We start from the raw sequence: 13,952 nt of genomic DNA on the forward strand, positions 1-13,952 counted from the left end.
TACGCAGTACTGATATAATATAAATTTTATTTTTGTTCCAAATTTCGAAAGATACCTTAGGAGGAAATAAATTTTCTGCTATTAGAAGATAAATGAATGGAAGATAAACGACTCGCGAACCTCGAATTAAATACAGTATTATCCTTATTCTATTGTCCTACTTAACTTCCTCTACTCTTTTCCTACAATAAGAATTCGACTTTACGCCTCAAGGAGGACAGACGGATGCACGATGTTGCTTTTTTGGGTTTCACAATGTGTTTAACATCAGGCGAGCTGTAAGCTTGATTGATGCCTAGCTGTCTTAATAAAATATATGTAAATTGCAATTCAAATTTAAGCTACTTAACTAGTGTTGTATATACAAAACAAAATAAATTAAAAAGCTGAGCAGATCATCTCATAGCTGATCAGGATATTGATTACTGTTGTACCTCTATTTTCATATATGTACTTAGTCTGGTCATAAATACTGTTACAATTAAAAATAAACAAAATATTAGATTTGAATTTGGAATCTGTCATTTTTATATGATTGCTCATTGAGTTTTCTCATTTTGGCGCCAATACATTGTACAATATTTTGCGATATTAAAATGGAGTGGGGTGATAAAGAGAACCGAATCGCTGTGATTGCATTACACAAAGTAGGTATGGAGCCAAATGCAATTTTTAAAACTCTCCATACGCTTGGTATTAGTAAAATGTTTGTTTACCGGGCTATTAATAGGTGCAATGAGATCTCCTCTGTTTGTGACAGAAAAAGATCTGGCCGTCCACGTAGTCTTCGTATGAAAAAGGTGGTCAAAGCAGTAAAGGAAAGAATTCGAAGAAATCCTGTCCGAAAGCAAAAGATTTTATCTCGGGAGATGAAGATAGCACCTAGAACCATGTCGCGTATTTTAAAAGATGACTTAGGACTTGCAGCCTATAAGAGACGTACTGGTCATTTCTTAACTGATAATTTAAAAGAGAATAGGGTGGAAAAATCGAAACATCTACTGAAGCGGTACGCAAAAGGAGGTCATAGAAAATTTTTGTTTACGGATGAGAATTTTTTTATAATTGAGCAACATTTTAACAAACAAAATGACCGTATTTATGCTCAAAGCTCTAAGGAAGCTTCCCAATTAGTCGATAGAGTGCAACGTGGGCACTATCCGACTTCGGTAATGGTTTGGTGGGGTATTAGCTATGAAGGAGTGACTGAGCCATACTTTTGTGAAAAAGGTATCAAAACATCGGCACAAGTGTATCAAGAAGCCATTCTTGAGAAGGTAGTGAAGCCCCTTAACAACACCATGTTCAATAATCAAGAATGGTCCTTCCAGCAAGACTCGGCGCCAGGTCATAAAGCTCGGTCTACGCAGTCTTGGTTGGAAACGAACGTTTCGGACTTCATCAGAGCTGAAGACTGGCCGTCGTCTAGTCCCGATCTTAATCCGCTGGATTATGATTAATGGTCAGTTTTAGAGAGTACGTACGGCTTGCTCTAAACGCCATGATAATTTGGAATCCCTAAAACAATCCGTACGATTGGCAGTGAAAAATTTTCCCATGGAAAGAGTGCGTGCTTCTATTGATAACTGGCCTCAACGTTTAAAGGACTGCATTGTAGTTTTTTTTTTCCTTTGTCTCAGTATTTATGGCAAGACTAGGTAGATCTATACTTAGTCTGGCCACAAATACTGTTACAAAGGAAACCAAAAAAATTCTATGGCAAATAACATTTAATACTTATACAGTGTGTCAGTTTAATACATAAATATAAAACAATTTAAAGTTTAAAAAGCTTATTCGAAGTGGTCTCCATTGGCTGCAATACAGTCCTTTAAACGTCCAAACCATCACTGAAGTCGGATAGTGCCCACGTTGCACTCTGTCGACTAATTGGGAAGCTTCCTTAGAGCTTTGAGCATAAATACGGTCATTTAGTTTGTTGAAATGTTTCTCAATTGTAAAAAAATTCTCATCCGTAAACAATTTTTTTCTATGACCTCCCTTTGCATACCGCTTCAGTAGTTGTTTCGATTTTACCACCCTATTCTCTTTTAAATTATCAGTTAAGAAATTACCAGTACGTCTCTTATAGGCTGCAAGTCCTAAGTCATATTTTAAAATACGCGACATGGTTCTAGGTGCTATCTTCATCTCCCGAGATAAAATCTTTTGCTTTCGGACAGGATTTCTTCGAATTCTTTCCCTTACTGCTTTGACCACCTTTTTCGGACGAACACTACCTGGACGGCCAGATCTTTTTCTGGCACAAACAGAGGAGGTCTCATTGCATCTATTAATAGCCCGGTACACAAACATTTTACTAATACCAAGCGTATGGAGAGTTTTAAAAATTGCATTTGGCTCCATACCTACTTTGTGTAATGCAATCACAGCGATTCTGTTCTCTTTATCACCCCACTCCATTTTAATATCGCAAAATATTGTACAATGTATTGGCGCCAAAATGAGAAAACTCAATGAGCAATCATATAAAAATTACAGATTCCAAATTCAAATGTAATATTTTGTTTATTTTTAATTGTAACACTATTTATGGCCAGACTAAGTAGATATTTCAATTAAATTTCTATTTGTAGTTTGTCAAGATCTTGTACAACCCGCAATATATTTCATTAATAAATGAACCATATATACAGATAACCGAGCAACATTTCTATATACTCGTACATATAATTGTTGCTCGAAGTGTCAATAGATGTGAAAACCAGAATAAAGTTATTAATTTTATTTAAACATTATGAAATTTCATATTTTAATAGTAAAATACTAGGATATGTAAGTTTTCACTTGTATCGGCAGTCCTAATGACTGCCAATTTATTTAATTCATACTGACATTATAAATACTGTCTGTCTGTCAGTTTCGGTTTCGTGCCCAAAACCCTGAACCGATTTTGATTAAATTCGGTATTGCGGTTACCGTCACTCATAGACGTCAGCAATGCCAGGGGCAGAGCTAAGCCGCTGCATAACATTAAGTAATTTCCACAAGCCTCGTTTGAAGAATGACATATCGTAGCGCTCGGGAAACACCGTGGAAGGGAGTTCATTCCAAAGCCAGATGGTACGTGGCAAAAAAGATATCTGGAAACGCACTGCGAATGACCGCAGTGGCTCCAGGTAGTATGGATGAACTCTACTCCGGTGGCGGGCGGTGCGATGGTAAAAGCGAGATGAAGGAATCATCGCAAACAATTCTTCAGAGCACTCCCCATAGAACATTATATAATTTAATATTATAATATCTATTATACATATACAGCTAATATCTACATATCGACGCTTGAAAGGCAAACGCGACTAAGCGACAATAACTGCTTTGTACATAAATGATAGGCAATAACATAATCGATGCGCAAAAAATATATTTCTAGGTCTTCTATTAAAATAATTTCAATCCTACAGCTAGATTCGTTTAAATATAGTTTTTTTCAGGTATTTCAACTTTAAATTAGTCTACTGTAAAGTTCACGCATTGTCGCTTAGTCACGTTTGCCTTTCAAGCGTCGATATGCAAATTTATACTTGTTTCAACTTTTTAAGACATGTCATACCCGTGTAAGTATGATATTAAGATTCACATCGTGTATAAGTCATAAAACAAGTTCTGATATTATAAAAACGACATTGAACAAAAAAGTAAAGTTTTTTTTAAAATAATAATACTATTATAATTTAGAATGTTCGTCTGAGTACTTTACAAATATTTTTATATGAATGAGAACAGGAAACGCACTTGAGGCCTTAGTTTAGAAGTTCATTCACACGTCATATTGCAAAGAAAGTTCTAGACTGGTCGCGTTCTAAATTTCAATTAATTTGGTGAAAATAGGTTATGTTAAAGACACGTGACCGAGAGTATACACGGGCCATCATAGTTTCTTTTTAAATTTAATGAATAGACAATAAACACCACTGCTACGGTATTATCTGACAAATGAATTTATTTTTTATTTATAGATTATATATTATATAGGATGTCCCAAAAAGGGTAAAATAAGCCCAAAAGTATATATAGTGTTCTATTAGAATAATAGAGTCGACGAAAAAAGTTCCCAGAGTACTTAAACATATCCATTAATGTTCGGGCTTTTTAGTGAATAAAACTATTGTTTGTTCATAAGTAGATTTTCTCGGTTCTGTCATCCTGTCAACCCTGCCAACGCTTTCCTGTCCACTTTAACCGCCAGTTGACTTCCAGCTTCAGAAATTTCGTTGCCATCAACGTAGGATTTTGAAATTTCGACTTCCAAAATAAATACATGTACACATTTATATTCTTCCATTTTATTCACAAATGAAAAAAACAAAGATAAAAAACTTTTCTAGGTTGTAAACAAATCGTCAGCAATATTGGTAAAATAAGAATAATTTAAAACTATGTATTAATTAATTTACATACCCACAATTTATTACATAATTAGTACGGACATTATGAAGTGCATCATTTTTATTCTGTGATAAAAATAATATTCAATAACGACTTATCGTTGCTTTATCGCACACAACACACATATACGAACAAGTATAATATGTTCAAATTAATGAACAAGTTATTATAATGTATAAACTCCTCAAGCATATTGACAAAAAACGGTGAAGAACCACTTAGAACCAAGTTATGTTTCAATCTAAAAATATTTTCAAATAAGATTTGGTTTATATTCGTGATATTTATTCAAAAGTAAGTACGGCTGAAAATTGCTTCGCTTTGTTTTTTCACATGGTTTAGTAGGTTTTCTTCATGAATTTGATAGTATTGTATTTTAAAACACTGTTATGTGATACACAAAATTTATTAATAATTGATGCTGAAAACCACATTAGAACAAATCAGATGTTTAATAACTATAAAGTAAAACAAAACGAAATTAGCTTAGTGTCGTCAATACTTGCCAATAGCGACTCCCTATCGCGGCCAGGAGGCTGTTCGGGCTGTCCCGGAGCCGGCACCACGCGGAGGCCACGCGCTTACGAATGATCGCGTAAAAGCCATCTATGTGAGCCTCCGCGAACATCGTCGACGCGCTGCAGTACCGAGACAGCCCCATCAGTGCCCTGAAGCCGTTGTTATATTGGACGCGCAGGGCTCCAAACGCCTTTTGAGTGTACTCAGTCCACAGACTGCAGGTGTAAAAGTATTGACAATATGCCCTAAATAGTGTGTGCTTGACTTCATCCTTACACCGTGCGAATCTGCGGGCGAGCATGTTAGCTCTCACAGGCAAAGCCCTACGCTCCCTCTTAATGTCCAATTCATCAGACATGCTATCTGTGACCTAATGCCCCAGGTACTTATATCCGGTTACCATATTTAACGGGGTACCATGTAACGCGATGGGAGGTAATATATAATCTTAGTTCCTGGATTTAAACATTATGATTTCGCTTTTTTTAACATTGTACCTGAGGCCATTATGCAACCGGTTTAAAATTTTGGTATCTTTTGCAAGCAAATGAAGTATATTTTGTTTTCGCGTAGACGTTGCGACGAGATCGAGGCCAAAAACAAAGCCACCTTGCACTCGTTAGCCTACGGGGATTTTTGTCCCAGTCTACAGTAATTGCTTTTGCCCAAATCTCAATTCTACATATACGGATACGCTGATATTGCTAAACCTATACATTCACTATATTAACGTCAGAAAATCTAGGATGTTTTCACAAAGAAATCAAACCAATTCCTAAACCAACACATTCTTTATGTCCAACTAAAGCTCTGTCCTGATAATTCTCTCTTGTAAAAATAATTTCTACTCTCACTCCTTTACTATTAAGAATATGACTAGGATAATTATAACTGAGCAGTGCCTTTATCTTTCACATTTTGTAATCTAGTCTATTGTTACATTTTTTGACTGTAAATAAATAAATTGAAAATAAAAAGTTTTGTACGCTTTCTTTAAAAATTAGTACAGCTTTCGACTTGAACGATTTACCGTTACTCGTGCGAGCTCGTAGGTTCAAGGTGCACCAAAACTACGTATGTACTGCAGTCTAAGTGTTTAAAGATACACATCCAGTCGTATTATAACATGAAATAAGTTCATTAGTGTTCGCGGTTACATGTTAATAGCAATAGTTAATTATATTGGTTGCAGTTACATTTAAGAAACAGTCCATTTATTTGTTGACCATCTGCTTATTGATATATTAATACGTGAAGCAAAAACTTTGTATCCCTTTTTACGAAAATTACGGAGGAGTATGAAATTTCCCACACATAAGTGTTCTCTATTTTGTCTATAAAGACAAAATAGAGAAGCAGTGCAGAATGTTAATATTTATTTAAATTATGCATAAAAGATACATTAAATCAATAAAGAAAACATTACACACACTACCATGTATTTGACACACACGCGCATGCATAATAATTGTATGTTTTCAACATGGAGTTAATAAGTAATAGTAACTCTATGGTTTTCAAACACTTCTTATTGCTTATATTCTGTGGTCAAATTTTCAAATAATTATAGTCGAATGTCGACTACCGGGGGATTACTATATAGATTATTTGTCATAAGTATGTTCAGCTCGTGGAACTAGTCGCAGACAGTCGCAGTCGTCTTTTAAAGACGGCGAGGGGCGAGCGCGCGCGCCGCTTAACCACGAGTTGATAGTAATCATTTTCTAATAGTTATAAAACAATGAACATCGAGATGGGAAGTGCGTCCCAGGAATGCGGACGAGTAAAGGCTATTACTTTTTTGGATTTGGGATACAAAACCACAAATGCGCAAGGTATTTTTAGTTTTTTTTTTTTTATAAATACATCACTTCCCAAACTTTCTAAATCAAAGTTGTTTGCTTTTGATAACTAGTAGTCCAGTAATATTAGTCAAACTAAGGTTTTCCCTTCGGAATTGGAGATAGTGAGAGATATAAACTTGCATAAATTAATATTTTTTCACACTAATACTTATCTCAAAATTTATTTCTTTAGGGTGGCCGCGACACAGACAGATATGAAGTTAAAGGTCAAAAAAAATTGGCACATTTTTTACAAATAATCTCGTTTCCTATGGGCTTTATGCTATTTATATTTACTATAAATATAGTAGAGGATTCAACTTGTGGAGGACTTATGTATCAAAATAAAGGCTTAACAAATTTATAGCTGACTATCGCCAATTCCAAATGGAAACCCCTAATATGACTGGACTGTAGAGCAAAATACTGTTTCCGGTGAACTGTAATACATATAACTGTTAATATTTTCAAAAATAAAAATTAATAAATAACTAAATACACTTCTCAAGAATATGCTTAATACTTTTTTTTTTTTTTTTTTTTTTTTTTTTTATGATTGAAAGTTTACTGGTGGCCCGAAGGCCTTTCCAGTTTCACCAGGACAGGTGGGCGAGCAAAGGCTCAGCCAAGAGGGGTGGGATTTGCTAACAACTGCCCGAGCGCCTCCGAAGGAGACCTAACAACTCAAGAGCAATTGTTTCGCGAATGAATCTACTACCGGATCGGAATCGCGACCCGCTGAGAAGATCCGGCGAGAAACTCAGCGGGCTGATGCATGGGTTAGGTTGCACGTCGACCTCTTTGTCGAGTTCGACGAGTACGGTTACCGGGGTCCCTAAGCCTGCCCCTAGTATTAGAGCTGAAGGCATCTAATGCAAAGGTTATTGGATCTGATGGATCCGTAAGGACGTGTCTAGGGCGTCGACGGTGACTGGCTCCTGCATGATCAGGATTCGGGGAGTAGTCAGCGGCGGCAACGATAAGGCGATTATCATGACGCATAGCCTTATCGAAGTATCGTTCCGACGCTGACTTCATGTATTTCCGAATTGATTCGAGGCCCAGGTCGTCGTGTAGGTCAACGTTCCTCACGAACCACGGAGCCCCGACAGCTAACCTGCAAAAGCGGGATTGTAGGGATTGGAGGGTGTCTATGTGTGTGCGGGCCGCGTGAGCGAACACCACACTCGCGTAAGTCATGACGGGCCTTATGCAAGTTTTGTAAAGTGTCACCTTGTTCCGAAGGGACATTTTACTCCGCTTACAGATCATGGGGTAGAGTCTACCGAGAATAAACGCGGCACGGTCACGGACTGATTTTATATGCGGGCGGAATGTCATCGATGCATCCAGGGTAACGCCCAGGTACTTGACCTTCCTGGCCCAGGGTATGGGTTGTCTAAAGAGAGTAATCGGGGGTGTGAGATTCCTCCTCCTAATCCGGGAGGAAATCCGTGTGGAGCTTCCCCTCTGAAATAGCACCGCAGTACTTTTCGCTGGGTTGATGTCTATGCGCCATTTTCGGAACCACTGTCCTAGGGCTAGGGCTGCGCTCTGAAGCTTCTTCGCGATTAGGGACTTATTTCTACTAGAATAGTAAACAGTCGTGTCGTCGGCGAATAAAGCTAAATGGGTCGGCGGCGACCGGGGAATATCGTTGACGAATAAGCTAAATAGGAGGGGTGAGAGGACAGAGCCTTGCGGGACTCCAGCTGTGAGAGGTCGTGGGGAGGAGCGGGTTCCCTCGACTCGATATCGAAAAGAGCGGTTCGACAAGAAGTCCCGTATGATGAGCACGAGACTATCCGGCACGCCCATGTTGAATAGTTTGAAAATCAAACCATTGTGCCAGACTTTGTCGAACGCTTTTGCGACGTCGAAGAAGAGAGCTCCCGTGTATAACGGTTTTGGTCGATTAAGCCCCACAAGAATGTGCTCCGTGAGGCGGTGCACCTGTTGAACGCATGAGTGATTTGTACGGAATCCGAATTGTTCATCGATAAGAATGCCCTTGGATGAGACGAAGTCTCTGAGGCGTTTGTAGAGCAGACGCTCATACAGTTTGCCTAGAGACATGAGGAGGCTAATCGGGCGGTAGCTCGTCGGATGATTTTTTGGTTTACCGGGTTTATGTATGCCGATAACGTCCGCTTCTTTCCACACCGCGGGAAAGATACAGTTCGCCATAGCGGCATTGAAAATAGATGCCAACATCACGATGAGTTGGACGGGTAGAAGTTTAATAACGCGGTTGGATATACCGTCGGAACCGGGAGCCTTGCGAGGACGTAGGTCTTTGATCAAGTCTTTAACTTCCATCGGGGTGACGGGTGGTAACGCATCAGAGGGTGGCAAGGAGGCTCTGCGTTCTACCTCACTGTCTACTAATTCTACATGAACAGGGTCCACGGATTGAGTGCTGGGCGTGCACTGGGTTTGCAATGTATCGGCCAGCAGCTCTGCTTTTTCGTCATCATCGAACGCCGCGAGTCGGCCTGAGGGGCCTACGAGGGGGGGCATAGTTACTACCGTATCCGATTTGAGAGTACGAGCTAAGCGGTAGTAAGACCTTTGAGAGGGCGCGAGTCCTTCTAAGAAATCAGACCATCTGGCATCTCGGACTTCGGCGATGCGAGACTTTACGTCGCGTTGTAGGGCACGCATTCGAATACGATTTTCCGCGGTAGGATACCTGTCGTAGGCGCGTATCGAGGCGTTCTTAGCTCTAAGGAGTTCCCTAATATCGTCGGACAATTTGAAGCGGTGAAGGAAGTCCTCCGCTACAACTTGTTTCGATGACCTATCTAATGTCGAGGTGATGTGTGACGTTAAGATGTCTATGGCTTCAGCGGTATCCTGAGGAGACGGGATAGAGTCCGGGTTAAACGGGAGCGATGGTGGATCAGATTCAGCCAGGCTGATGCCCAGCGTGTGCCAATCCACCACAGTCCTCGTGACGGGAACGGAATCGGGAGCGCGACCGAGCTTCATAACGACGGGACGGTGGTCTGAATCTAACTCTGAAACTACTTCGATCGAGTGTAAGCGCAGAGTTACGTTTTTTAATAACGCTATGTCGAGTATATCCGGGCGATGCGCGATATTTAGCGGGTAGTGAGTCGGGGTTAGCGGAGCGACGATATCGAAGGCGAGATCATCGACTAACGCGTCAAGCCGCCTGCCATTCGGGGTTGTGGTGTGTGAGTTCCACCTGATGTGTTTACAATTTAGGTCGCCCGCCAGAATGACAGAGCTCCCCATACCGAGCAGCGCCTCGATATCACTGCTTAGAACGATCTTATCCGGTGGAAGATAAACGGACGCGATAACGATCGGCGCGTGTCCCGTCAGTGAGATTCGGCACACTGATGCTTCGATATTAGCGAGCGCGGGAGGATCGAGCGGGACGCAATGCAGGGCTCTTCTATAGTAAATGACGGTACCACCACCACGGGCAGAGAGCCTGTCGTTCCTGACCATGTTATAGTTCGCGATTTTAGGGTCACGGCGCGCGGGCTTAAGTAGGGTCTCCTGCACTAAAAAGATATCAATTTGGTGGTCACGCAAAAAGTCAGAAACCTGATCACGTTGATTTGCGAGACCGTAAGCGTTAAAAAATCCTATCGTTACGGATAGGGGCTTTATTCTACTTATATACGCCATTGATTACCGGCGGAGTGAGGGGAGGACGTACGTATTTAATGACGCGTATACGTCGGCGTATTCCTGCACAACGGCGATAAAGTGTTGTGCAGTGGAGGCAGCGCGAATGGCGTCGCCCAAAGCGTTAACGCGCTCAAAGTTGATCGACTGAAAGAAGTCGATCGCTAAAGCGAGATTGTCGGACGCGGTCGGAGGGCAAGTCGCGGGAGAGGAACGAGTCGCGGGGGCGGGACGAATCGCGGAGGAGGGAGTTGTAGCCGTGTTCGTGTACGGCAGCGGTTTTGCCCAGGCCGAGACACTGGGCACCGGCGCCGGAACGAACGCTGGCTTAGCCTGCGACGCAGAGGGTGCCGAGGCTTTGATGTCTGGGCCGGAAGCTCGGAGGCGGTTTTGGCGGGCGACGCGGCGATTTATTTTAGGGGCTCGGGGGCAACCACGGTAATTCGCGGGGTGACCCTGTGTTCGACACAGGACGCAGCTAGGCGGTTCCGTCGCGGTTTTTTGGTCGCGAGCGCAGAGGGCCGTGGCGTGATCGCCCAAACACTTAACACATCGGGGCCGCGCGTGACAGTTACGGGAAGAGTGCCCGTACAATTGACAGTTATGGCACTGGCTAGGAGTGCCTTTTTTATGGGGGGCTTCGACAGCGATACCAGAGAGCCTACAGACGGTCTGTGTGTTAAAGATTTTCTTACCCTCGGGGTAGGCTGGAGAGCGACTAGAACCATATTATATGGCTCCCTACCGCGACCGGTGCGCATACGGTGCACAGAATTCACTGGTAGGCCTTGTTCTAACAGGTCGGCTTTTACGAGCTCTACATCTAACTCTTTAGGGATTCCGCGTATTACAACGCGGAGTTCGCGCTCCTCCTGGAGCGTATACGTATGGAAACTTATACGCTCCTTACGGAGGTAAGAAGAGAGGGCCCTATGGTCGTCGGGTGTTTGAACCTTAATTTGAATGCCGTTCGCGAGGTTACGGGCATTCGTGAAATTTATATTTTTGGCCTTAAGGGCCAGGCAAACTCGATCCCAAGCTGCCTTCTCCTGAAGGATAACCGGGGGAGGGGTCTGGGTTTTATTTTGTGCCACCGGACGCGGCGACGGAGTGGCACGGGCTGGGGGCGCAACGGGAGTCTGAGGGCGGGGGCGCGACGCGTTCACGGCTTTGCTAATTTTAGCGGCCGCGGGAGCTCGAGACTCCGCGGCACGCTTCTTACCCTTCTGTACCAGGGTGAATCCATCCGTCGATGAGGCGGGGGCGAGGTCGACCTCCATGTCCGAGTCAGAGTCGGAGCACGAGGAGGCGGGTGCAGGCGACCTACGAGCAAGTGTAGGTGTTTTAGAGGGCGCGACGGAGGCCGCGGATGATCGCTCAGCTGAAACGATGGTCACGGCGGACGACGCAGCAGCTTTTCTCGCCAGTATAGGCGACACGGGAGCGGCAGGCACGACAGAGGCTGCGGTGCTCAATGCAGAAGCTCTGCACGCAGGTACAGGCGACGCAGGAGCAGCGAGCGCGGCGGAGTCCTCGAGAGGGCTCGCAGTGTGATTGGCCTTGAAGGCCAAAAACTCCGAGGCGAGCTGTGGGTGGCGAAGTCGGAGGAATTCCGCGAATACAGCGTCCATGATCGCTGAGTACCCAGGTGGGGCGGCCCCGGGTCTTGAAAACACTCGCCTTGCGGCGAGGCCCCAACTTCTCGGACCTGAGCGGTTCTATTGAACACAGGTGGCAATGCGGCGCGATTACTACAGGACAAAGAAAAAGCACAACAAAACAGAAATTACGAAAAGAAACAAAACAAATAAATACTTGCAGGAAACCACTTTGTCGGCAGATGTACCACGAACACAGAAACAACAAAAGGAAACAAAACAAATAAAAACTTCCAGAAAGAGCACTTAGTCGGCAGATGTACCACAAACACAGGCCGCGCGAACAATGGCCGGGCTAACAAAAGCCGGGCGAACAAAGACCGGGCGATCGAGTGAACGATGAGCACGTCCGCACGTGACGGGTGCCTCTATCGGAATGAATGATGCTTAATACGTCACGGCATCGCATTATCATCATTTACATCATCATCCATCAATACAGGAGTCTCGTATGGTCCGCCACAGTGACAAGTGTGCTTAGTGCGAGTTCTATAACGTTCTCGATAGCGTAAAAGTTAACCCAATTTTGTATGCAGTTGGAACAGCGCCCCTAGCGGCAAACGTACGCAAACGATCCCATTCCATACAAATATGAGCTAACTTTTACGCTATCGAGAACGTTAAAGAACTCGCAGTAAGCACATAGTTCTGCGCTGCCCGAAACCAGCAAATTTCAGCGACATTCAACGGATCGTCTGTCTAGCTTGTGGGAAGTGTACTTTAGACATCTTCCGGTTTGCTGTTGCTACTCAAGGACTTGTTTGGCCAGGAATGGTTTTACACACAATATGCCCTATTCCTATTGCAATTTCCATCCGTGCAATCATTTAGTTAGGTAAAGTCGATTGCCATAGTTCTACTATTATCTGAGATTCCTGATTCGATCGTCCAAGAAAACCTTGAGCATAGTCCTCTTCGTTACTTTCTTGTTTTTCCCCTACCTATGCTGATAGCCTTGAGAAGCTCTTACAGCTTCTCCTTGACGTGCAGGTGAGCTCACGGCGGTCTAACCGGGAGTGTTGCTAACACTGGCCCTAGCAAGAGCAGTGCTTCGCAGAAACTCAGTGGGCTCCTTCATTAATCTTAACGTGCCTTTGAGCTTTCTGATAAGGCCCATTATGAACTAACATATCCCAATGACGTATTTAAGTACTGGCAACAATCATTGCTTAATGAATTTCGTCTTGAGATACATAGCAGCGAACTCTTTGATAATTTGATAATTCCATTCTTCTTCTTCTTCTCAATCGTGTCACTCTTGACAGAGTGGTCGTGATCGTTATGTAGTGTTGGAAGAAAATCATAAAAATCAGAATTATTAAAGAGCATTGGGAAAAAAAAACTCGTTTGTATATTATGTTTGTATGTAGACAGATAAATATAATTAATTAGGTGCAAAACTTAAAGTTTAAATAATAAAGTTTATTTCATTTCAGCCAAACAGCGCGTTATTTTTAACATAAAAGCCAAATTCCAGCCAAAAATTAATATTTTTAATTATGTTATTAATTATGCTAGTTATCTAGTAGCGGAAAATAAAACTACGCTTCCTTCCTACATTTGTTTTTGGACAAGTAGGGGTAATCTGTCGTTCGTTTATCGTGGTTATGTGGTGTCGCAAGTTTATCTATCTATAGCTTCAATATGGAGATAATACATTTTAGGTATTTATTATATAACCGCTTGCGATATGCAGCGGCCTGGCCGTGCCCCTGGCATTGCTGATGTCCATGAGCGATGGTAACCACTCACCATCAGGTGGGCCGTATGCTTGTCCGCCTACTAGGGTAATAAAAATTTAAATAAATTACACATAAATACTGAGGACAATCCAATTCGCATGCATATTTTTATTACA

General features: G+C 42.4%; 1 protein-coding gene across 2 annotated transcripts in view; it reads left to right on the plus strand.

The window, feature by feature from the left end:
• LOC114250803 (ATP-binding cassette sub-family G member 1) overlaps positions 1 to 13,952 on the plus strand; it is a 31,486-nt gene that overhangs the window by 341 nt on the left and 17,193 nt on the right. Inside the window, exon 1 of one of the 2 annotated variants that reach the window (XM_089731875.1) lies at positions 6,564 to 6,764. The exons of the other annotated variant lie outside the window; for it this stretch is intronic. Within the exon in view, the coding sequence (XP_089588001.1) occupies positions 6,671 to 6,764 (94 nt within the window). The 5' untranslated portion in view covers positions 6,564 to 6,670. Of the gene's footprint in view, positions 1 to 6,563; positions 6,765 to 13,952 lie in introns of those variants that run through there. 2 annotated transcript variants of the gene reach the window in all.

Source organism: Bombyx mandarina, chromosome 12 (genome assembly GCF_030267445.1).
Source record: "Bombyx mandarina strain Sakado chromosome 12, ASM3026744v2".
NCBI classification, from domain to species: domain Eukaryota; kingdom Metazoa; phylum Arthropoda; class Insecta; order Lepidoptera; family Bombycidae; genus Bombyx; species Bombyx mandarina.